The sequence below is a fragment of the Cyprinus carpio genome, chromosome B16 (assembly GCF_018340385.1).
Source record: "Cyprinus carpio isolate SPL01 chromosome B16, ASM1834038v1, whole genome shotgun sequence".
In the NCBI taxonomy this organism is placed as follows: Eukaryota; Metazoa; Chordata; class Actinopteri; order Cypriniformes; family Cyprinidae; genus Cyprinus; species Cyprinus carpio.
Window position 1 is genome coordinate 18960880 of NC_056612.1, and position 26139 is coordinate 18987018.

Consider the following 26139-nt stretch of genomic DNA (forward strand, 5'->3'; position numbering starts at 1 on the left):
GTCAGTCTGTAAGATTCTTTTACATGACACACAATAAGACTGGGTTTTACACTTTAATAGAATTTTAAACGGGTCGAACGTCAGTACCAAATGCTCTACTTAATTTTCTTGGTGACATCTTCACCTTTGACCTGAATGGGGAATGTATAATTCAGCAAGGGTGAATCTGAGAGGCAATGAAAGCGCACAGGGGCTGCCGAAACCATTCCAGGCCACCTGCTGCTGGAGGTTGATTACTTCAGCCTTTGACTGCACTTCCTACCATGCTATCAACACTGAGTACACTTACAGTAAACTTGCAGTTAGGAGACAAAAGGTTTTACAGTTTGTAGTTAAAATACCTTGGCATTCAAAATACGCATTCCTCCCAGTATTGTACATGATAGATAGATAGATAGATAGATAGATAGATAGATAGATAGATAGATAGATAGATAGATAGATAGATGTAATATGTATATATCAGTTACAGGATAGACAGACAGACAGACAGACAGATAGACAGATAGATAGATAGATAGATAGATAGGTGCAATTTGCAATATGAATGCATGAAAAAGCACTCACAGCAAATAAATGACATGCCAAACAAATTAGTTGGAAGAGTGAGATAAATAGTCTGTTTTCTTTCCAGGCCATACAGTGGAAGGAAGCCATGTTCTCTGTTCATTCTGGTGTCTCTCTGCTTAGTGACAGACACACTGTGAAATGAGGGCCCATTAGTCACAGAGCAATTGCTTAACCCCATTCCACAATACTGACACCAAAACAGCACCAAAGGCCTTTCTAACTGATTCAGTGGTATCTGATGACCTTTGAGGAGCCATTGCATAAACATGATGGGCAGATAAACCAATAATATGTGTATAGGTGACCAGACCCATAGTGTAGGTATATTTGATAGGCATAAACAATGCAAAGCAAGTATTAATCTGAACCTGAACCCACTTACATTCGAGATGTTTCTTTTTAGGTGCCATCACCTCATGCGTGGTCGCTTTACACACTGCACGAGCCACTTCGGATCCCGTGAGGCTGTACTGCGCCGCGGCGATGCGGTCCGTCAAAGTCTGACCCGACATCTTCCTTCTCTCGCGGATTCAAACGCCCTTATTTCCGTATAAAGAGACGCGTCGAGCTGTTCCAAATCGTCCACAAAGATGAGGCCCTTTAAAATGTATTCTTGAGCACAATTTGTGATATTAATATGATGTAATTGTTATCAAGACCAAGCTGAGATGAAGTCTTTATCATGGATAATGAGCAACGGACATATTTAAGGCAATACTAGAACATACAGACACTCTGTGTTTACTACAATATAAATTTCAGGTCAACGCCTGCGCCGTGTATTCGCCTCGTGGGGATGCGGGAGAGATGCGTAACGAGTATTTCAACTGCGAATAGTAATTTATAAAGAGTAAACGTTGAGCATTAAGGTTATAAAAGACAGTTTTATAAAGTCTTAAAAGATATTCCTCGTTTTTTGCGCGTTGTATTGGAAGAGGATGTTACGATGATGCTCGGCTCGACCAGTCGTCCTTCTCTCCTCCTCCAGATCAAGGATTAATCTTCCTGACAAACCCCGCTGGATGTGCAGTCACCCAAACCTTCAAGCGGCTTGCGTTGTTCTCCTCATCTCTTAAAAAACGCTCGCCTTCCTTTTCCTTCACCCCGTGGCTATGTCCAACTGCTAAACAAGAAGGATCAAATGCAGCGATAACGTGAAGCCGCGGTCCCTGCTGGACTCAATATTTATTTATTTGTGCTATCACTCCGCCCCCACTCATGAGTCAGGTCACACGTCATTATATCCAGATTGCGTTTCTATCTGAGCCCAATGTAAATATGCTTTTTATTGCTATGGTGGGAATTTTGATTCATTTTAGAGTCTCGAATCCTTTCAGTCAGTTCACCCAAAAGATCCATTCACGGATTAGATCAGTGTCCACTATCATCAGCGATTAGGAATTTCCTTATCATGTTTCCTTATACTTTTATTAGGCTATATAAAACAACTACAAAATATTGTGAATAAATAAATTAAATTGAATAATTCGTTTTTTGTACATTCGTTTAATGGTGCATTGTTGTACTGTCTCAGTTTACACATTCATAATCCACCACTTCCGCGAATTTGAGAAAATTTTCATCACAAACTGACCTGACACATTACAATCAGCATGGTTTTCTTAACATAAGTGGATGTGGTTTGTTTATTAACAATAAAAACAGACTCGAAAAATTATAACATACAAGATATAAAAAGTTCACTCAATATAAAAACACACTCGGAACACACGGAAAATAAGTCAAAACTCTGGTGAGTGAGAATAGTTCACAAACTGACCGCCTCCTCAGCACGAGCTGACACATTACAGCCAATCATCAGCCGGGTCAAAGCCGGTGTCTTTGAGAAGGAGCGGGAGAGGAGGCATTTCGTCACAATTATTCAATAAAATAAAAGAATCATTACAATCATCTTAACATTACTATCATAAAAATTATATAAACATAAGGATTCTTTAGTTAAATTAGTTCAATCATTACAAAAAACAGCTGTGTTATTTCGTTACGTTTGTTCAATTAGATCACAGTTTAAAAAAAACAGCTGTGGCACATGTGAAACACTTCTTTTTTATTTCCTCTCTCCCATTTACTCTAAGCAACAATATATTTTCATTATGGCTTTGATCATTTTCAAAGCAACATGACTTTTAACTGTCCATGTATATGTATATATATTTTTTTTGTACACAAAAGGTTTTTGCTGACACTATTGAAAACGAATCCAAAAGGAAATAAACATTAGTGCAAGTTTGATTAGTTATGGACATGAGGTCTGCTACAAGCCATTCTGTGCATGAGGGAGTTCAAAAAAATTGTAAATTCACATGATATGTCTCTTTATTAGGCAAGTCACCACAATATGGAATGGCACAGTATCATCATACTATCCTATGGGCTCAAACAATGAAAGAAATAATCACAATGGGCCATATTTACAAGTAAAAGACTTAAATTAAATAGTATAGCTTTTGGGAAAAACACATTAATTAGAAAAGCAAAAAAAAATTACAAACTTTTTTTTTTTTGGTTTTTCTCTTCCATTTTTAAAAGGGGAGGTGTTAGTGTTTTTGCCATAGCTCAGTAATTTTCACTTTTTTGTTCATGTCAGGTCACGTTTTGATGAGTCCCTCAAGAAAGTCCTTCTCAACCATTTCCTCAATGTTCTGTCTGGCCCGGCTCCAGAAGACTTTCTGGCTCTCCAGCTTGCCATCCTTGCCAGGGAATGGGCTGTCTTTGGGAGTGGGGCTGTGATATGGCCCTGAGCGGCTGTTACCTTTACTGCTGAAGACCTGACTGAGAAGGTTGAAGAAAGGGAGGAGCTGCTCCATGCTGCGGATCACATAAAGGGTGAGCAGGAGCTGTCCGGGCTCCCAGGACAGAGTGCGTGTGGAGCAGTCTTCCTCTGGATTTTTCTAGAGATAATAGAGGTATTCCCATGAGAGTTAATGAACATTTTAGGCTTAAAAGCATTAGCAAACCTACTGAATAATCCATAGGCCCTATGCTAATCATGTGGAATGAATATTTGTTAAAATAATAAGTCTCCAATAGGACAGAATTTTAATCTATTTCCATTGTTAAATGTAGGTCAAATGTCATATGGTAGTATTACCTTGGCCCTTTTTCTCAGCAGCTTAGCCAGTCTGACAACATAGGGCTTGAACTCTCTCTGATGGGTCCCCTGCCTTCGGACCTCCAGACCAGAGTCATCCGAAGCTTCCGGGATGAAAGCCCAGCGATACCTGTGGTATAGAGTATTATTATGTCTTTCACATTAAATATGCTCAATATTTGTAATGAATTTTATCAGTGAAGAAAAACAGAGAGTACTGGAACAGTCTAAACTGAGGTTTTTAAAAAACAGTCTTGAGAATATACTTGAACTGACTGAACAGCACTCATAAGCTTAGTGTAAACAAAAGATACAGCTATTCCATTAGCTTTCAACAAGAAACATTGATGCCTTGTACTAAAATACATTTCAAACATTCAGTGTGTCAAAACGTGTAAGGACACCCACATCTGGAACTGAGGCAGACTCTCAGAGGGCAGAGCGAGGGCCAGGTCCAGCAGCTTGCAGGCAGACAGGTAGAGGTTAAGCCAGCGCTGACTGTTGTAGGAGGTAGAGAAGCCGTTGCCCCCTGAGTATGTGGTCTCAAGCCCTACAACAGATGGACCTGAGGTCCTGGAGAAAACAGAAACCACATCAGAATACAACACAAAGAATCAACCAAAACGCTTTAACTCGTTTTTCTCAAACAGAAACGAGAAGATAAAACAGCTAAAATATTGAGGATTGCTAAAGATTTAAATAATGAGTACCTGGTGATGTCCTCATCTGCAGTGAGTTCCTGTTCCATGAGTAAGAAAACCTGAACCTGAAGGAAGAAACAAACAAGCCTACTGAACTGTGCTAAAGGAAGGAGACAAAAAAGTCCACCAAATAAGACTGTCCCCAGGAACTTCTGTTATTTCAGAATCAGAGCTTACAGCTTGTTTATGATTATATGTAATATGTAAATGTGCAAGGTGTGTCATATCCTCACTAGCTCAGTGATCATAGTGGGCCAGAGTGAGGTCAGGTGCTGGGGGGACATGCGCAGTAGCAGCACTCTGAAGAAGAGGAAGACCTGAGCATGGAGGATGGGCACTTGAGGGAGTCGTAAGCTCTCCACAAGACGCTCTGAAATCACATCAACATATTACTTACAGTTTATTTTTATGCTTTGACAGGGTACTAGTGCAATTGTAGGGTCTCTTTAACACATAAAAACTCGGACATTAAGAAATGAATAAGATCCATTTTGAACAGGAGTGTCCAGTCCTGCTCCTGGAGGTCCACTACCCTTCAGAGTTTAGGTCCAATCCAAAATAAACACACCTAAACCAAGGTCTTCATGATTACTAGGCTTGTGTCCTAAACTGCTGCCTATACACTTATAGTGCAGTAATTATGGGCGCAGCCAATTGTAGTAGTGTCCAAAACCATAGTGGACATTAATAAATGCACTTATTCAATCCCATAATGCACTGCATTAATAAGTGTACAACAAATGTGCACTCAACCTCTGCTTGAGAATACCTATACACTATGAGCGTCATGCTAAATGAATTCCCGTATCTCATCAGAGGATGCCGCAGCACTTCTAGTGAACAAAGTGCTCATAATGTCTAGGGATACAGCCCTAGAATTTTACAGGCAAGTCTGTATGACATCGGCCTCTGCCCTTGATTTTGATGGTGTGGAAAGCAAAAGTTAGTTTGAAGTCAGGCAAAAAAATAACATATTAGTTTTCCCGAAAGCACATATCACACCATCCCTATTGAAGTCAATAGATGTGTGTACCTTGGATGTCTGGCAAGTATTTCTGGTACTGGTCCACCTCGCTGCTGTAGATGGTGAAGGCCAATCGTTTGAGTAGCATGGCTCTCTGCTCAAGTTCTGCATCTCGATTGGTGAAAAGACTCAGAGAGCTGCTCTGAGCCACGGCAACTCGGGCTGCACATATACAGAATGTTAGCAAGTTCTACAACGCTCAAAAAAACATCAGCTAGATGATGACGATAAAGCAATAAGATGGGTGCAGCTGTATGGCCCATTTAGTAGAAAGGGAAGACTCACTCATCAGGTCTCTGAAAGTGGTTTTGTCATGAGTCATCAGGTGGTCTATGATTGCTCTCCAGCTGAAAGAGAGAGATGTGGTTAACGGTCACATTGCCCTGTGAGTGGCAGTAAAACCACTGCGACAAGAAGAAAGGACATGTTGTGCTGTACAGTACTCACTGGCTGACGCAAGAGGAGTCCATCTGGAAAAATGTATGATCCATAAACAGGTCGAAGGCTTCTTTTTTCCAAGCTCTCCGGGTGTACTGATAACCACTGAGGCTGCTCAACAGCTGGATACATGCACGATAACTGGGGGCATTGTGAGCACTGGTGGAAAAGAGGACAGAGCAACAAGATCTTGATCCCTATAATATATTTGTATTACAAAATCCAAGATACTGAAGCAGCTTCAGAAACTTTGTGTCCAATTATCTGTCACTTCCTCATCCTGCGTCTACAAGTTTTGGACTTTGAAGACTAAATACCTATGGTTGCGCAGATAGGGCACAATGTAATGCATTAGGTTGACCAGCAGAGGAATCACTCTCTCCTTCTCATCACTGTAGAAGACCATATCTAATAGATGAGCCAAGACCTGCAAAGACACCCATGCATACATGAGCATATTAATGCAAACCACAGAAAGCCAAATTAAAACAACAAACCACAAAAAAGCCAAATTAACACAACAGAGGTCCTCTGGTGACCTGTCAATGTTCCTGGTGTGCAATTCCAGTTTCCCTACAAATGTTATCTGCTGCACCGACTGTGGTAGATTTGACTTTGCTGTGATTTAAAGAAGGAAATGAGTGTGGATTTAACATTCTGTGATTACCTCAGCCAACAATGTGAGGGCATGAACACTGTACACAGAAGGAGTGAAGCTGGAGGCCTCCATGACTGTGAGCATTAGATCTGAAATGCACATAGTGTTAGTGAGAGACTCGCCATACACTCATGCCGATGTGCATGCAAACATGACTCAATGTACATGTACACTTGCATAAACACTGATACGGTCACTGACCTTCTACATCGGCCTCCAGACTGGCCCCGTCCACCATGATCTGAGGGGAGGGTTTGACCTCCAGGTTTCGTCTCAACCATGTGGTCTGTTCTAAGGATGAGCCTGCAATCGTGGCAATGGCCTCTACGATCTTATGGGTCACATCCTGTGGAATCATGGTTTTATAATTTAATGTGAAAATAAATAAAAAAACATGTAAGAGAAACAGCTGATACCAAGTCAAACCATGTCAACCATATATATAAAAAAAACATTGTACTTTTAATGGAAGTAAGGGTGCAGAGTGAGTGAAATGTCACCTGTAACTCTCGCTGGTCTTTCTTGCTCTCCAAGGTGGGATTCTTTAGAATAAACTCATTCAATACACTAAAGAAAACATTCAAATTAATTTCTAATACTTACTGTAATTGTATATGTGTCTATTTACTGTTTATTTTTTTAACATCAGCAGCAAATGCTATTTTTATGGCAAACTTAGTGTAGAAATTTATAAACAATAAAACAATAACTATGAAAAAGCTTCAATAAACAAAGAAAATGATATACAATAATTTCACAATATTTTCTGACAACAATGTAACAGATATAGCAATTATATAAGTTCTCTAGAATTTTCACAGGAGAAATATTTTTAAAGATTAATGAGGTTTCCGAATAAAATGTTGCTTAATATTACCTAAAAAGGACATTCCAATAAAATGGGGTGTATAATTAATGAAGACTTAAAAAAAAAAAAAAAAAAAAAATCACATACTGGTAATTTGTGATCTTTCAAAAAATATATGTGTAAGCCTTAAGTGACCAATTTAACATATTGTATACGTGTCTATTTTCAAAATGAAACCACTGGGTAAACTTAACATTTACACAGGGTTTACTTCATATAATTTGTTATTAGACACATTCACTCTCTTTCATTTGCCACCATTTACAGGTAAAACCACTAAATGAATATTCTTTCAAAATTAAAGTATGGCTGTGCTAGTGAGAAAGCACTTACCCTAGTATAAGGAACTGTCCTGGAGCAGGCAGACTGAGCTGGACAGAGTCCTTTAGCAATGCCAAGAGTGATGGCCAGCTATCAACCAGACTAGACACTGGAATTCTAAAGTAGACGAGGAAAGAGCAGTGAGACTGACAGAGTAATTTAAACAATACCTTTGACATATACTGATATTAGTAGAGTTCACTTGCCTCTGCACATAGGCATAGAAAAACTGAAGCATGCAGACCTCCAGGGAAAGATGCTTCTGTAAAATGATGAAAGGCGAAGGTGAATCTTAAAGTCAACTTTAAAACCTACAGCAGTAACAGACCCTGACTGGAGAGGAATTACAAGAGCAGTCGGGTGTATTTGTTACTATACCTTCTCTTTGGCGATGGCTGGGGGCTGCTTCAGGACTTCCTTCACTGTCTGTATCACTGTCTCAATTCGCATGGCACTTACTGAACGAACAAGTTCCACAAGGAGAAGCTGTTCCTCACTAGCTATGGGAATTACCTAAAACACAGGCACACAGATTAAATATGTTTGTTTTGTAGTGTCAAGGTACAAAACTAACCATTGACTTCTGGTGTAGCTCATACCTTGTTCCTGGATGAGGTTTTAGCCTGCTTCCTTTCATTCCACACATAGGCAATAGCGGCCATGAAGTGAGCCCCGTGATTCATTGAGATTGGACCCAGCAGCTCTAGAATTTGCTGCCTGAGATTTTTACCAAACCATGAAAACAATTCTAGTTAGCACAGCACATGGACTACAAGAAGCATTAAAGCACAGTCATCACATGTTTCAAGACACAAGTCCAGTCTCCTCATGGTACCTTTGTGGATCCTAGGTTGATATTGGAGGTGGAGCAGGCAGAAGCTGCAGCTGGCCTGTCAGAACTGTCAGCCAGATAGAGAACGCCCCACAGCAGGGTTACAGAGGACATTATGGTGTGCAAGATGGAGAGAATCCCTGCACGGGCCTCCGCAAGGTGCTTCTGATCTACATTTGCCTGTAGCTGAGGAATGCATGCACATAAAGATTTAGAAAAACTCTAATTCAAAATCCACACCTAAGCAGTGAGCACTAAATAATAATGAAAAAAATCATGCACTCATTATTATAAATACATACATTATATATGTATACACACACACATACATACATGCAGTATATGAAAGTATCATTCACTTATTTTTGTCCACTCTATCCAGCATTTAGGAGGCATGAAACACAAACATGGCTAGCTAGCTCCCTCACCTGGTGATATTGTGATGTTGGGTCCAGCAGACAATAATGGATTATGGCTGTCATTCCTTCTAGTACAGTCAGAATCAGGTCAGGAGGGATACACAGTGCCATCCACTGGGGCCTAAAAATACACAAAGTATACACACAAACACACATTGGATTTCTCTTCATAAACAAAGTATTACTTCAAAAGAGCATAGTGTTTCATTTATACTCCCTAAAGTGCCTTTTAAAGCCTGCCATGACATTGTTAGGGCAATAACTGAGGCTAAACAGTGTCCTCTTGTGGAAGTAAATATACTACCACATGACTTCAAGCACAAATAACCAATTTGTTTGTGATTATACTCTTTATTAACAGTTTAAAGATTTTAATAATAACATGCTTTGCAATATGAATCAGTTTCTCTGCTACGTAGCTTAAGTGGGCGAGTACCTGGTGTCCGTGAGGCCCGTCTCATAGCGGTATTGCTGGATAAGGTTGTCGAGGTTTTTGCACAGCTGAAGCGTAACAGATGCAACTACTTGCCGAAGGACTTTTCCCATGTATGGCAGAGTGGCTGTAATAAGCCCAATCCACTGTGGGTGCATCTTGCAAGCATGGTGCTGATGCAGGGCTCGGATCACAGCACACAGAAACATGCCCTGAGCTGTGATGGGTTGCCCATGCAGGTACTGCAGGGAAGTCATAGGTTGTTGCGGGTTGACATGCTCTACCTCGCCTCCAATTAGTTCAAACCCAGCCCCGGGGCCATTAGGTACTCCACTAGACCCAGTCGACCCTGGACCTCCCTCACCACCCTCTTCCACTGGGATCATCACACGGTGCTCCAACACCACCACGCTCTGCAGCAGACGCAGGAGTTGTGACTGTATGGCACTGCAGTTGTCCAACTGGTCCTCTGACAGATTGATGATGCTGTCTTCTGAAAGGCCCTCCTCAACGGCAGCCACATTGGTGCCACGGACACGGTGTTCATGCCACTTCTGTACACTGAAGATGGTGGAAAGCAAGCAGTGTAGCACTACCTTCTGCACCTTGCATTTGGACAGTACGTCACAAATAAAGCTTGCAAAGCCCTTGGCTGAGCCCCCGATGACTTTGACGAGCTCACTGAAGAGCAAAGTCAACACCTCCACGCTGGTCAGTTGCATGGCATGGTTGCCTGCCAGGTCCTGTGATGTGGCTGCCACATGGGCTGAGTAATAGCTGCGCAGAAAATAGAGGCAAAGGGAGATGATGATCTCCAGGAACATGGCACTTCGGAAGGAATGGGAGTGCGAGTCCTGCGGGATGGGGCAGTAGAAGTCTTTGCCCATGACAGAGACGCGATGGCGTGCTAGCAGGTTCTGCAGAAGAGAGAGTTGCGGCGTGTATGTGTTGTTTATGCTGGTGGTAGAGATGGCGCTCACAAATCCTGCTGGTGAAGCACGTAGCATGGCAGCAATGGCAGAGAGCGCATGCAGAGTCCGAGAGGAGTCATAAAGCTGAGGATACAGCAGCACATGCTGGTATAGGGGATGGATGTTAAAACGAGGTGACCCAGAGGTGCGAGATCCTCCTGCCCCACTAGCAGCCCCACCACTGGGTGAGCCTATGTCACTCTCAATCTCTGACACCTCCCCTTCCCCACAGCTGTACCAGTTTTCCAGGTCAAGACTGTCACCAAAGAAGATGCTGGGTGGCCGGCTCTTCTCGGCCTGGTTGGTCTTGCGTCTCTCATCATCTTTCCTCTTGACCTTTTTGATTTTGGGCTTGGCTCCTGGGGATTTATCAACCAGACGCTCCATAATCTTGCCCTTTAGGCTGAGCTGGGTGCTGCTGTGGCTTCGTTTGCGGTGGGGCTCATCAACCTGGAGACTCTGCTCGATGGCAGCACTGCCACCATCATCGGGCAGCATAATGATCGAAGGAGAGGAGCTATAGCGAGCAATGCCTTCCCGATGTTCTTCTTCCCCTGAAGCATCGATTGAAGCCACAGCCAGGAACTCCAAGGTTCCCCCTGCAACCAGTTCTGGGAGCGTTCTAGGTTGGGTGTTTGAGAAGGGGGCAAGGGTGTTGCATTTGCCATTGGACATATCGGTGGACAAGTTGGAGCTGTCAGAGTCTGTCTGAGGCCAGCCATCAGGAGACGGTGTCTCAGAGGACTCTTTCTCCACCATTTGCACCACCCTGTCCACTACCTCAAAAAGCACAGCAGACACTGCCTTGTGCAAGGACTCTTCCTCTAATGAAACGGATTGACAAAGTACAGGATCAGATATATTAATAGTGCTACCACCTCCCTCCTGTTCATCAAAGCTGCCATTGTCTACAGTGGATGACTGAGAGCCACTCGAATCTGAGCTCTGGGGCTCCCCCTGCTGATCAGGAGGTTGATATTCACCACAGAGCTGCAGGTTCTCACTGCTGAGGCTCAAGAGAGAAAGACTGTCACTCAAAGGGTTAACTGTGAGACTAAAGGGTTCCATATCATCCAATGGGAGGCATCTGCCACATGCTTGGACACCCCCGTGGCCATCCCCTGATATCTGGTTATAATCTGCAGAGGAGACAAATGCATGTTTGTTAGCATTAACTTGTTTTGGTAAAAAAAAAAAATGGAGATGCTAAATCTATTTAAATTGCTAGAAAAACCCTCTTACTTTCAGTACAGCCCATATCCCTCATGTAGATAGATTCAGAAGACTCTTGTTCCAGTGGGTTGGAAAAGACCTGGGTCCAGTGACGTTGTGCTTGAACCCGTTGTATGGATACACGGTGGGTTTTTGGGTGCAGCAGCAAAAGCAGTACAGGTTCAAGAACACGAGCTATGTCATGTCTCTGCAAAACCTGGTTCAGCCAGGCCCTGCCAACAGCACTTGCAGAGCCATCCCAATAACTGAGGCTGTCTAACATGATAAACAGAGACCTACAAGAGAAAAAGAACGGTGAGGTAACTGAACAATTGTTTTTGCATATTTAGACTTCTTGTACCATAGAAGTGCTGTTACCTGTCAAAGGTCCGATTGAAAGGCGAGGACTTGTTGATATTCAAGTCTCTGGTTAGGTGCCAAAGAACTGAGAATTTTACATGAGCCTCCAGACGTATTCTCTGAAATAAAATTTGGTAAAAGATGTGAAAACAAATCAGTGCATGTATAGTTGTGCAATAGTTAGTGGGGTGTGCATGTATGTATGGGGTGCATGTATGACTGACCCTGTCGCGATGCATGAGCTGCTGGCTAATGACATCTTCACAAATGCTGGGTGAGGGAGCCAAATTGTGAAGCTGGTAAAAGAGCTCCACACTGCGCTTGTGGTGCTGGGGGGTCTCCTCTCCCAACTGATCCCATAAGATAAGGCCTACACTCTACAGGGAAAGAAGTGAGGAGGTGATCAAGATAGAAGGAGAGACTACAAAAAATGCAACTGAGTAAGGAATTAATGCACACCTTGAAGAAATTGGTTTTCTCTGCAATGTACTTCAAGATACCCGGTGTGAGTGGCGGTCGAATCACCACTGCAACACGCCCCTGGCTTGGACTCATTGGTTGGCCCGTGTCTGGACTTGCCACACGCTCAGCTGTCACCATAGCTACGGACTGTGTGAGTCCGACAAGGTCCATTACAAGTGAGATAGCCACCGCTTGAATACTGGAATCAGCAGCTGAACAGCACGCATCCATCAGGGTCTGAAGCCACAACGCTGGCTGAACACTCTCACCTGTCGGGCAAGCATTTGCACAAAATAAATATGCTACATAAAAGGATTTTGAGTGTGAAACAAACCTTGTATTTATATAAATTATACTCATTAGCTGCCCCAGAATCCCTTTGCATTTGATAAAGGTATAATCCATGTGAAAAAACATAGATTGTGCAATTATGCATGTAAGGAATGTATACTAAAGTGATAACCAACACTTTTTTTCTTTAGTTATGTTTCAGGGTGGCAGTCAAGCAAAACAATGTCCTGGTCACACCTAGGTAAAGAGTTAAAGTTAAGAAATGGCAACAGAAGGTAATTTTTACCTGCCTGCTCCTCTCTAGTGGGTGATGACTTCAGGTTTCCCTCAGCAATGTAGACTGGAAAACTAGAGCACTCCAGGAAGAGCTGGCAGGCAGCAGTGAATGCAGCCAGACACTCCATCTGCTCAGAAGACATCATCTCCTCAAACCCACTTGTGCGTCTTTTATCAGCCACCACAGTTAGAGTGTCCATTTCTGCACTGCAGCTCTTCCCTGCCTCTGTCTGATCGCCTGAGGTAATGTAAAGCCTCACTAGGCAAGAAAGGAACTGCTGGAAATGCTCAAGGCAGCACTGCATCACTGGCTTGTCCTGGGGCTTGATGTGGGCTGAATTACTGAGCCCAGATTTGGGTTTAGTTTTGGGTTGAATAAGTACATCTTCAGGGCTGGATGCACCATCTTCAGGATGGTGCATGTTATCAGGTTGCTCCCCACGTTCTGCCTGGTACTGCATGAAGTCAGTAAATCCACTTTCTGACAACCGGCTGCTAGAAGCATTCTCGCCATCATTAAATACATCAGTGCTCCCAGAGACTTCAAGGGTGACTGGTAGAGTCTGAGAAAGATAGGGAATGAAAATGTTTATATTCATTACTCTCCAGCAAGACACCACAGTGCAAAACCTAAAAAGTTTCACAGTCAAGGTAGTTTTAATAATTCAAATGAAATATACTGGATTATTTTCTGTATCTTTAGGTGTGGTACTTTTAGTTAGCTTGCAGACAACAGTATCTTTCACTGTTTGCACAGTAAAAGTAAAAACTGTGCAGAAGTAAAAATGTTTTTTTGCCCTTTTTCATGCTTTTAGCAGACAGGACTGTAGAGAATGACTGGACAGCGTGGGGTGGTGAGTTGGGAATGGCCTGCGAGATGGTACCCGAACTCGGGTCACCAGAGGCGCAGTTGCACTATATGTCAGTGCGCTAACCACTAGGCTATCAGAGCAGAAGAAAACGTGCATTTTTAATTTTAACCCTTTAAAGTATTGTGTTACACTGTGTTTTTTTTCCTTCGTTTTTTTCCATTCAGGCATCCCACCAACTAGTCGATTTAAAAAATATGCAGTTTTGCAAATTCCTATTTGCATCATGTCGAAAATATATTATAATATATTATTATATACTTTTAGAGAGAGCATATACAGCTGCAAAGTTTTCTATTCTTGTCAAATTAGAGGCAATTTTTTTTCTAAGAGCACATCTCTCGTAGTCCTCCACTTTTACATGAAGCCCTTTCCATCACACTGTGGGCTGGCTATAAAACATTCATACATCAACAGCTAAGTGTTTCCAATCACAGAACCGTGTAGCAGCACAGAGCCAGACTCAGGTGGTAAACCGTGTGCTTCATAAGCCCCAGAGGAGGAAAAGGCGAGAGCTTGAGAGGTTGAAGGCCATTTTCACCTGAGTGGAAATGACAGACTCTTGGGCCTCAGAGGTTAGACTTGGCGCCCACTAGAGAGGGAAACTCAGCTGTGCATGAACGTCTCATCCCTATTCCCTTGCTTTCTTTCCCTGCATGCTGGCACCATCCAGGGAGTCTGGCATAATTTCAATAAAGCTTCACTTGAGACACATAGTCCTAGTTAGGTAGCAAACAGGTCATGGCGCACACACACCCTAACAAACTTATGTCATGAGGGAGGACCATCCAGTCTACTAGACCCAGAGCACAGAGTCAGTGGAAGACACACACCATCAGGCAAAAGGATGGTTGTTTCCAGGTCAGTGCTTGTATAGCAAACAGGCCATATTGGCTTGTCTTGAACAGACTAATGCTGTAGAGACCGTTTTCAAAGACTTTAAAACAATTAGTGAACACTGAATAATGAAGTCAAGCTACTGTTTAATCTACACAACATATTCCCTGAGAAAAGCCTAAACAAATTGTACATGAAGCACAGGGCAGAGATGAGAGTGAAAGTTATGTTTCAGTCAAGCATCACACTCTCTCCATGCACTGGTGCCAATGTATTTCCCTAGTTGGGTTTGAATAAAAGCTTCTCAAAGCGACTAAAATTCTAATTGGATTCTATTATTTTCTTTTGATTTATTTTATCAGCTACTGAGGGAAGAGTAAATAGTCAACATTTACATATATTAAAACAATACCAGTTTTTCCATGACTGTGTAAACCCTGCAAATATTATGCTTTAGCTTAAGTTTAAAATGTACAGATAAAGATGGAATTTATATAGAAAGTCAGTCATATGTGTAAATTGGCTTGGGGTATGTATTCACTGAACATGTTTTAATAATTTGATTGTCTACTCTCACCCTTTTCTCATCTTTGTCTCTAGCAGAAGGGGTAGTTGCGGCACAAGATGGACCAGAGGGCAGTGCAAGGGGCGACACCAGAGGGGGCTGGACTTTGCTGAGGATCTTCGAGCAGAGGCGCAGACAGTGGGTGAGCTCTCTGAGGCCCAGGGCCTGCAGGTGTGAGGTAAGAGCAGAAACCATCCGAAGCAGCAACTGAGAGGTGCTCTGTCTGGATCTCAATGTACGTCTCCTAGACAGACAAAAAGACAGCATTAAGTCAATACTATACACTACGAGTGATGGTTAACGAAACTGCAACAGCAAATAAGGACAAATTAGGCTTAATGTGTTGAATAAAAAGAAGTAGCAAGCTTTTTAATTAGTGAGCACATGCAAGTTTATGGTTCTACCTTCTGCAAAACATCCATAGATAAACATGAGCAATTCTTTTGAGGTAATCATATATCATAACATTTATTATGTCATATTAGAGACATCTTAATATTTGTATCACTCTGCTTATCTGTGTTCATGGCATTTCAGATCAGAGTATGTGAGTGGTTTGAAGCTGAAGTGCCGTTTATTTTTGTCAAGAGTGATTGGTGGCCCACTTTACCTTTTCCCACTTTACCTTTTTTTAGTAGGCAGGGAGAAGGAAATGGAAAACCTGAAGTGATTACAGGCACTTTAATATGGATGTTTCTGGGAAGGTAGCCAAACAATTAGAGTGAAGTGAAGGTGAGGTGAGAAGGCAAGTAAGAGCAGTACTGTACCTGGCAGATAACCCTCATACTTCTAGTAGGTTCGAGGGAAGAAAAAGAGAGCAGAGATTTTCAGACAGACAGAAGCGAGCAGAGCAGAGGCCAGAAAACACACTTCAGAAAGTCTGATTGGTTCATTCACAACCAATGTTAGAGAAACTAAGATAAAGATGATCTCTCAAACTTTCACAAGGACATTAACACACACATAAAATTGTGTACACATGTAAAAAATGTCAAAACTATGAGGCTAAGACAATCCAAGTGTCACTAAAATGTAGTTTAGTTGCCTATAACTAACATAAAGAAACATGAAAAGAGATTAGACCATCTAAATCTCAGCATGTTTACATGAATTACTTTTTCTAGCTATCAAAAAGCAGTAATCTAAACATTTAAATTGCTAAATTATTATTTCTAAGTCTAAAGTTTACCAACCAAAGATACAATGTCCAACAAGAAGTCCACCAGCTCACAGAACTCAACCAATGAGCGTGCTGACGTCTCAGAGCTCATAATCTTTCCAGGGTTATGACTGCTCTGAGTCCACCTACAAAAAGAGAAAGAGGTTAAGTAAGTATGGAATAAAAATACATTATATTTTTCTCCCAATATCCCACACACACCTGCAGCACTCCTCAAACCAGCGTGCAATATAATCCCACATGTAGTAGGGCTCAAAGGAGTTAAACAAAAGGTTAGCGGTTTTAATGAGCTCTGCCGTTTTCTTGTTCTCTCTGAGTTTGCTGAAAAACAACACCACAAAATAAATTTACACTGAAAATGTTGCAATATACAACTGTATAATGTAAAACTATTAGTGAGATAAAAGCAGTGCAGACCTGCTAAGCTGAGTTTGGTCTTTGCTATAAGGGTTTTGGTTCTGAAGGTCCAACTCAGCACAGCACTGAGTGTGCAGGGTGCGAAACACTTCGATCAGAACATCCTCTAAGATTGCTGGGCCTAAATAAAGTAGACAAAAAGGCATCAAGGCAATTGCAAGCACTCTTTCTGTGAGTCTAAGCATTTATCTACCATAGACATCATGTAGTAATGGCTGTACCCAGCTCAGGCTTGTCGAGAAGGCTGATGAGAATGCGAAATGGCTTTAAGTCATGCATCAGGATGCTCTCCTCCTCCCCTCCTCTAGCCTTCCCCTGCAAGATCCCCACCATGGCCTACAAACACACAGACAGACAAATTTAGGCATGCACTGACAATAAAATCCTGGTCAGTAACAATAATAAATGATAATGTACAGTGTGAAAAAAAAATCTTTGCTAAAGATTAATTTTAACAGTGTTAGTTAAATAGAGTTCTAAAAGTTGAAATGAAACAGAAGTAGCTATATATATATATATATATATATATATATATATATATATATATATATATATATATATATATATATATACACACACACACACACACACACACACACACAATTGAAATATATACATGGATGAATCATTCACAATCTACAGTGGTGGCCAAAATTATTATAACACTTATATTTTTACCAGCTAAAAATGGTTTTAAGTCAGTTATTTCTATTTTTTCCTGTAGTTTGTCGGTAGGAAATATCAGTTTACATTTCCAAACATTAATTTTTCCTGCTGACACTACAGCAAAAGATAGAAATAACTGACTTAAAGGGTTAGTTCATCCATTAATGATAATGATAATTACCTTATGTAGTTCCAAACTCATAAGACCTGCATTCATCTTCGGAACACAAATTAAGTTATTTTTGATCAAATCTGAGAGCTCTCTGACCCTCCGTAGACAGCAAAGCAACTGAAATGTTCCCAGGTCCAGAAACGTAGCAAGGACATCAGTAAAATAGTCCATGTGACATCAGTGGTTCAACTGTAATTTCTGCCATTTTGGAAAGTACCCCAGAACGTAATCAGCATAATCAGTGCTGTTTACGTTTAGCATGTGCACGGTGTCTACTGAACGTAAACAACGCTGTTTATGTTGATTACGTTCCGGGGTACTCACCAAAATGGCGGAAGATGGTAACTCGGGGAGAAGAATTGTTGAATAAATTGTTATTATTGTTTTCTTTGCGCACAAAAAGTATTCTCTTAGCTTCGTATAATTATGGTTGAACCACTGATGTCACATGGACTATTTTACCAATGTCCTTGCTATGTATATCTTAATTTGTGTTCCGAAGATGAACGAAGGTCTTACGGGTTTAGAATGACATGAGGGTGAGTAATTAATGACAGAATTTTTGAGTGAACTAACCCTTAAAAACCATTTTTAGCTGGTGAAAATACCAGTGTTCTAATATTTTTTGCAACCACTGTATAACAAGATCTATAACATGCATTTAAAAAATGTAACAAGTCTAAAATGTAATAAAAGTACCAAAGATAGATTCCTCTGCAATACCCTTGAGAAAAAAAGTTATCTCCATTATACTGTGAATGCCTGTGCAAGTGTGTGCGTTTCAGCTCTTTAGGGATTTCACACTTGGTCTAACGCATGGCTGCACAGACAGAGGAACAGACGGTCCCTGCAATAACCTACTTTCCAAACAAGTGAGATCCAACAAGTGGCCCAAACCAGATGGCACGCAATCAAACAATTCCCCCTCCAATAAAACAAGAGAGGAAATGCCAAAAACAAAACTCTCCCTGCTGAAGCCCCAAACTCAACCCCAGGGGTAGCAGGACGGTTTAAACGCATAGCTCTGTCTGTGCCTGAACTGGGACCAGTGTCTCACTGCAAGCTAAACCATGCATGTAAACCACATGGAAAGAAGTGAAGATCCACAGAGTGGCTTATTGACAAAATGTGTGCATGCACCTGTGTGCCACTGCAGACATAACAAAAACGGTTTGATCTTACAACAAAAGGAAACTCAAAGAAGTAAGAGAACTTTTGAAGTTTCTTCACTGCTTTTGATTTGTCTGTGTCTAGAAAAATATTTGTTTAGAGTACTGTGAACACCAGGGATTTCTGATGTCCCACTGATGCTCAGAGCCCAAAACAACAAAAAGAGCCACATCAGTCCTTCTTAATTGAAGACAAAACATTTGGATCACACCCCTAATGCTACATTTAAAAAATGGGTGAAACTCTCACTAGCTGGGTTTCCATCACCCTGCTTTTATGCGCATATTGAAGTATCGCATCAGAATCGAATGATGGAAACGCTGAATTAAAAAAAACAAAAAAAGCCTTAATTCACAAAAGTTTTTACGCTCACTTGAGGTGGCTTTTGACTTGTGCAAAAAAGGGTTAATCCGAATAATGGGAGAAGTAAATGCATTTTGTGAATAAATTCCTCCAAGCGCATCAAAAAAGTCATGTGATTTTGCACTTTGGGACAGCAAATCCTGACTAACCAGAGGACCGATCTTGTTCCACAGAACTGAAATGTTGTTATATGGTCATTCGGAAATGCCCAAGCAAAGTCTGTCATCAAAGTATTTCTGTATAATTGCCTCCCAGAAAATGTTAAATGACTGCGTTCCCAAACAGCAGCATCCACCTCCGAAAGCAATAACAGCATTCATTGTTTTTGTCTGCTCATTCTGAGGTGCAAGTAATTTAGTATATAGGAAAATTATTACATTCAGTAGCTTCACCTACTTTTCTTGGTGATGTATAGTGCCAGTTTATCAGGAAGTGGTGATATTGTTCTCTTTGACTCGTTGGATGGAAACAGTGCTTGTTCGCAAATGTATTGCAAAATGTGCAATATTTCAATTTTGCACATAAGTTAAATTTGCAACTTTGGATGGAAACCCGGCTACTGTTTGTACTTTATTCTCTGCTTTGAACTTCTAGGTTTTGCCTTACCTGAACAAGCATGTCTTTGGAGTAAGTGTTAAAGTAGTGTGTGACGTGCTCTTCTGGATTACTGAGTCGGGTGCTGCGAGGGCCTGCTTGCACACCATTGTTATCGAAGCCTGAAAACACCAAGCACACAATTTTTACACTGACATGAGTACAGAGACATTAAATTTCTGTAATCATTTTTGTTGATTTACAGAGATAAAAGAAAAAATAAATGAGGTAAATAAATGATAACAGGTTATTTGTAGACATATAAACTTACCGCAATATTCATCCACAGCATATTGACAGCAAGTAAGAGACAAAATAACGTCAACCAAAAAATATTTAATGTTTCTATCAAGCTGTCAAATTAAGTATGGCATGCACTGCAACTAGTTAGTTGTAATTGTTTATTAACGGTGTCTTTAATAAGCAAATATTTGCTACTGTGCAAGTTTCCCAAAAAAATGTGTTTGTTTTTAATGCTAATGGACATTTCCATTCAAAAGTTTGGGGTCAGTATGATCATTTTTAAAGAAATTAATATTTTTATTTAGCAAGGATGCATTAAACTGATAAAATATTAAAACATTTACAACATAACAAAATATTTATATTTCAAATAAATGCATTTATTTTCAACTTTCTATTCATTAAAAAGTCCTGAAAAAAAATCCACAAAAATATTTAGCAGCCCAATTGTTTATAACATTGATAATAATAAGAAATGTGACTTGAGCACCAAATCAGCATATTAGAATGACTTCTAAAGGATCATGTGGCACTGAAGACTGGAGTAATGACTGCTTAAAAATTCTTTGCCATCACAGGAATAAATTAAATTTTTAAATATATTAAAATATTATATAAAACAGTTATTTGTTATAATAATTCAAATATTATTATTTTATTGTAATTTTGATCAAATACAAGCATACTTGGTGAGCATAAAAGACTTCTTTCAAAAACATAAAAAAATATGTTTTGGAACGGTAGTGTATCTGCTTGGATATATGCAAACACAAGTAAAACATGGCTAAGGAATGCCATATCATCGAAAGCTGGGACAAAATAAAAAGGATGGATGGCATACAGCTTGTGTGTGAAGCGTCAATATCTCACCCAGCAGCCAAGCATACAGTCTACGGTTCAGAGACATGTCTCTTCTTAGAACAACATGAAGTGCTGCAGACAGAATTCTGATCATGTCTGGACGTGTAGCCTGAAATGAACCACACAGTTACAGTATAATGTTAGTGTTTCATTTCTATGTGAAATACTTTAAACTTTCTATTTTGTGACTAGTGAATAACTCAGAATTCAAACCAAATCTACAAATATCTGTTTTAAAGGTGGACAGGTATTATGCCACCTGAGAAGCAACAAAGATGGATCTCAGAGAGAACTTAAGGAAATGTTCCTAGCATTAGGACAAATAAAGGTGAAAGAAGTCTTAAATAAATCAGTATTGTTACCTGACTCATGTGGAAGGGAAAGCAGAACAGGATAAGATCCAGGGTGCTCCTCTGCACAAGCACACTAGAATCCTGTACAGATGTGCTGACTGCTTCTACCTGATAAAAACAATGATATAAACATGAAAAAAACTCAGTGGCAGCCAATTGAACAATTTTTATATTTTGAATCATTCATTATTAAGAGCTGTTTTGCTTGCATTATGTCTATTGATCAGTGTACCATCAGTTCTATGTCACTGCCAATGATGTACAGCTGGTCCTCCATGGATAGTTTTCTGTTAAGGTGCAGTAAGACGAAGGTCACTCCAGGCAAGCGCACAGCAGGGCTGGTTAGTATGCTGCCCCACAGGGCACTGTAGAAGGCCGGTTGCTCCACAGCGGCTGCCACCTTTTCTAGCAGGATATTGGTCCTTTGGACAACAGATGAAATTAGATTAAGATTAGAGATGCACAATATATCAGGAAACATATCAGTTGCCAGCTGATACTGGAGTATTTTTTGAAAGAAATGGTTTTATTCAGCAATGATGCATTTAATTTACCCAAAGTAAAAATAAACACTCTGAAAAAAATTTATTCTTTTGAAAATCTATTCATCAAAGAATCCTGGAAAAAAAAAAATCAACACATATTTTTGTTTCCACAAAAATATTACACAGCACAACTATTTTTAACATTGATAATAATAAGAAATGTTTATTGGGAACCAAATCAGATTTCTGAAAGATCACAGGACACTGACAATTGGAGTAACGGCTGCTGAAAATTTAGCCTTGCCATAAGAATAAATTACATTTTAAAATATACTAAAACAGAAAACAGCTATTTTAAATTGTAATAATATTTTACTATATTACTGTTTTACAAATAAATGTAGCCTTGAAGAGCATAAAAGGCTTAAAAGAAGCATGAAAAACATTTTTTAATTGGCACGGGTGTGTACATATTAAATAAATATAAAACTAGTACATTCTAGTTTAAAAACCTTTTAAAACTTTTCCTTTTTTTCTTTATTTTTATTTACCTGTCATAATACTCTGAGCCCTCCTCCAGACCAGGCAGTACACCGGTCAGAAGTCCCTGCAGGCCTGGTTTTAGAGTCTTTCCCAAGGGCAGGTAGTAGGTCTCATATAACCCAAGTAATACTGGCTTCACAGACATAGCAGCATTGGATAGTAAAGGGAAGAGGCCAGAACTGAGGAGGAGGGTGAAAAGGAACATATTAGGCACTAAGAGTCACTGTAGCAGAAAAATCAATCTTGGACAATCTCTACCTATAAAGGAAAAGATCCTTCGCCAGGCGCTTTGGTCCAATGATCTTGAAGATGATTTCGTAGGTCTCCAGGGCCTTGCGGTGAACCCCGCTGGGCAGCGCCGGGTGGAGACATTGAGCCAAACGCTTTCCAATAGTCAATTTCTTAGGCACAACTTGATACTTGCCATTGTTTTGCAAGACCTGTCCACAAAATACAGACAAATAAGATCAGTAAAGCAACTGCCACATTCAGAGGAGCTTTTAAATGTGATCAAGGGGGTGTAGAAAAAGACCTTGTTGAGCTTCCCAAGCGCTGAGATCAGATCGGCCCATTCGCTGGAGTACTCAAAGTTTTTAAGGGCCTTATCTACCGCTGCCACATAGTTTCTGTATTTCGAGTCACCGAGGAGTTCCAACTCCTCTGCATTCATCGTCCTACACAATGGGACTAAAAGCCAATTCCAAGGTCACGTACGAACATCACACCTTCAGTGTAAAGGAACAGAGAAAACAAAATGCACAAAGGTTAAAATCAATCAAAAGCAGTGTACTCAATAAGTAAAACTGCAGTGTAGATCAAATGCTTGATAATGGAAAAAAAAGAGCTCACACCCAGATTCCAGCATACTCAAGATTAAAAGGATAGTTCACCCAAAAATTAACATTGTCATCATTTACTCATGTTGTTTCAAACCTGTATGAGTTTCAAAAGCAATTCTTTTAAATAATGATGGAAACCAATTGAAGATAATCATTGACTTCAATAGTATTTAGTCAATATTATGGAAATCAGTGGTTACCATCAACTATTTGGTTACCAGAATTAAAAATATCTTCCTTTTTGCTCAACAGAAGAAACTTATACAGGTTTGGAACAACCTGAGTGTGAGTAAATGATGCCAGAATTTTCATTTTTGGGTGAGCTATCATTTTAAACTTCACTGTGTGGAATATTTTTACACTCAACCAAACACAGCGGCCCTTTAGTGTTCAGAAAAGCTCACGATCACTGGTGGAGACACTGTGAGAGGTTGTTGAATTATTAACAGGTGAGCCACTTTAAATCTAAAATGGGCAAAGAATAACAATAAAGCACTGACTAGGAAAAAAAATAATTCTTCCATATTTTCCCGCACTGTAATCTGCCATTGTTATTTCCCATGTTATTCTTTCAAAAAACTACAATATAAATGACACAATGCACTGAATCGACAGTTCATCCCAAAACCATCACTTCCTCACCCTCATATTGTTCCAAACAATAGGTATATCAATCTCAGTCATCATTCACTGTCATTTTCTACACTATAAAAATCAATGGTGACTGAGGCCGTCGTTCTGCTTAAATTCTCCTTTTGTGTTCTACTGAATAAAAACTCATACAAGTTTAGAAAACATAAGGGTGTACAGAATTTCTATATGAGGACGAACTGTCCCTTTAAGACGCACCATAACAGCCCACGGGTTTTACTATAGCCAAAACCGAAACAAGATCGTAAACATATGAATCTTAAGCCTTTTTAAATCTTCCACATTTTTTCAATTGAATTTAACTAAATTCAAACATTCAACAAATTGTACATGGTATCGATGCATTTGGCAGGCTAGTTGTCATTTCCATTGATCAGCTGATAGGGAACAAGGGACCATTATGTGACGAGAAGGCCCCTATGAGGTCCTACAAAGCGATTTGCCAGTGTGACAATGACGAATGGGTGGTTCATGTAAAACATATCTCCAAATCTTTCCACTCGGTACGACATCTCCCACACACGGACAGAATTACCGACCAAAGACAATCAAATGTCATGAGCACACGCTAACTGCTAAGCTACTGCAGGCTCGCTATAGAATAACATCAGCGGATCCTCTCCAGTGAGCTGCTGCTGCTTACCGTTGTCAGTCGGACGGTGATTTTTTGAGAAGGTCTGAGCTGTGAGGGTCTGGCTGTTTTTGTTAATCTTGTGGGCAGATGGATAGATGGGTTGGTGAATGTATAGGTTGTGAACGATGTAACGTTACGGTCAAATGCGACGTAGGTGGTGGGTATACGTTACTGAGAGCAAGAAACGCTTTCCCGGATGCCGCTGGCGAGATCACATATCTGCTTTTAGTAAAGCCATTTGTTATACAGCAGCTTTAATGTTGACACTCTGCGGATGAAACCATTTTTGATGAAAGTCTTTGACAGGTGAAACGCTTCGTTCTGCGCATGCGCCAGCAGTTCCTGGTTAAACAAAACGATATGGCACTCTTTCATAATAAAAGTTCCAGTGCTGCGCTGGAGTCAAACCCCGGAAATATATATATATATATATATATATATATATATATATATATATATATATATATATATATATATATATATATATATATATATATTGCTGTCGATTTTCGATTTATGAGTAAAATAAGATCTGTAGTTAACATTACTGAAAGTGTTTCACGTTTTGTTCTACAATGTAAATTATACACATTCATACAGCAAACGTGCATTTTGAATACACAGTGTTTTTAAATGTGGACTACAAACTGAAGAGTTTGTATTGTAATATCTACTACTAACGTTACTTTTAGCTCAAAAAGTCTCACTATTCAGGCTGTATTGAGTGGTTTTGAATTTAAATTACTGAAATGTTGTTTCTTCAATAAATTACATCATCGGTATCAGTAGTGTAGCTATGCTGCCAGCTGATGGTGCTGTCGAAAACAAAACACAAACCAATGCATTCGACGTTGCGCACTTTCATTTCCAAAGCAATGTCAAGCGACTTTTATTAAAATACGTTATTTACAAAACATTCGCTTAAATTACCACAGGCTAAGAGTGAGGGATGAATTGAATTTACTGTAGGGATTACTTACTATCGCCCCCGGATTATTTATAATTTTGTATTCTTTACAGTAGTTATAATAACGTTATTATTTACCCTTTTGTCCTGTTGCTATCTGGGTAAATCAAATATTGCAGGCTAACCACAGAATGTAAACAACGCAGAAAATATAATTACTGGCATTTGTAATTTACAATAGTTAAGTTGACATTGTTTGCCAATGCGACTGCAAGACGTTCATGATACAAACCAGTTTCCCTGTAGCCTGAACATTGTTTGTAATCATGCTCTCTAAAGCAAACGTCACTTCTAGTTCTTAACGTTTCCGGCCAAACACCAACCATTCATTTCCTGCATTTCATTTATATGTTGTAATTTTTTCCATCTGTTCTTTTTTGGTCTGACTTTAGTCTATACTGACATATTTCATAAGTCATCTGCCTGTTTTGTTTTGTTATATTGTAAAACTAATGCAGTATAAATGCTTAAAAACTACCTAAGAATATTCTAATCTTTTCAAAGCACTTAAACATTTTCTACAATTCTTAAAAATTGTTCTGTTAATGACATGTCATGGCGATAAACCACTGTATCCAATGTTTGCTGCTGTCTACGTGAGCAGACAGAGTTCATGTCCAAATAGATTATCAGTTTCATGGGCCACACAGTAAATGGTTTCAAAACTCTGGGCCGAAGTCCAACAACACAGTGTCAAGTTGTTCTACGTGCCCTGCTGCTCGAACTGGCAGTATTGGCAAAAACAAGGATTTGTACATCATTAAAATAACTAATGTATTCAT

At 40.0% G+C, this 26139-nt stretch overlaps 2 protein-coding genes across 10 annotated transcripts in view; both read right to left on the reverse strand.

Annotated features, from left to right (window-relative positions):
- Nucleotides 1-1758, reverse strand: part of LOC109106170 (clathrin coat assembly protein AP180-like) — a 54106-nt gene extending 52348 nt beyond the window's left edge. For 4 of the 9 annotated variants that reach the window (XM_042741302.1, XM_042741306.1, XM_042741301.1 and 1 more), the window contains exon 1: nucleotides 953-1754. In XM_042741302.1, coding sequence (XP_042597236.1) covers nucleotides 953-1082 — 130 coding nt within the window. In that variant the 5' untranslated portion in view covers nucleotides 1083-1754. Of the gene's footprint in view, nucleotides 1-952 lie in introns of all 9 variants that reach the window. The other 5 variants (XM_042741305.1, XM_042741304.1, XM_042741303.1 and 2 more) reach the window with 3 other exon arrangements.
- An 865-nt stretch (nucleotides 1759-2623) lies between these two features.
- LOC109106169 (protein dopey-1-like) lies at nucleotides 2624-24748 on the reverse strand. Its single transcript, XM_042741310.1, is given in 39 exon segments — nucleotides 2624-3482; nucleotides 3683-3812; nucleotides 4091-4255; nucleotides 4393-4448; nucleotides 4617-4753; nucleotides 5417-5569; nucleotides 5693-5754; nucleotides 5855-6004; nucleotides 6163-6272; nucleotides 6513-6592; nucleotides 6705-6849; nucleotides 7004-7070; nucleotides 7705-7809; nucleotides 7899-7954; nucleotides 8071-8205; nucleotides 8292-8417; nucleotides 8528-8710; nucleotides 8953-9064; nucleotides 9380-11486; nucleotides 11590-11855; nucleotides 11938-12038; nucleotides 12144-12296; nucleotides 12379-12650; nucleotides 12959-13511; nucleotides 15232-15430; nucleotides 15432-15463; nucleotides 15987-16016; nucleotides 16413-16524; nucleotides 16601-16720; nucleotides 16817-16937; nucleotides 17038-17152; nucleotides 19794-19903; nucleotides 20895-20994; nucleotides 21248-21346; nucleotides 21471-21660; nucleotides 22275-22445; nucleotides 22525-22706; nucleotides 22799-22991; nucleotides 24400-24748. Coding segments are annotated over 38 exon segments (7446 nt in total). The 5' UTR covers nucleotides 22937-22991; nucleotides 24400-24748; the 3' UTR covers nucleotides 2624-3179.
- Nucleotides 24749-26139: the final 1391 nt, after the last annotated feature.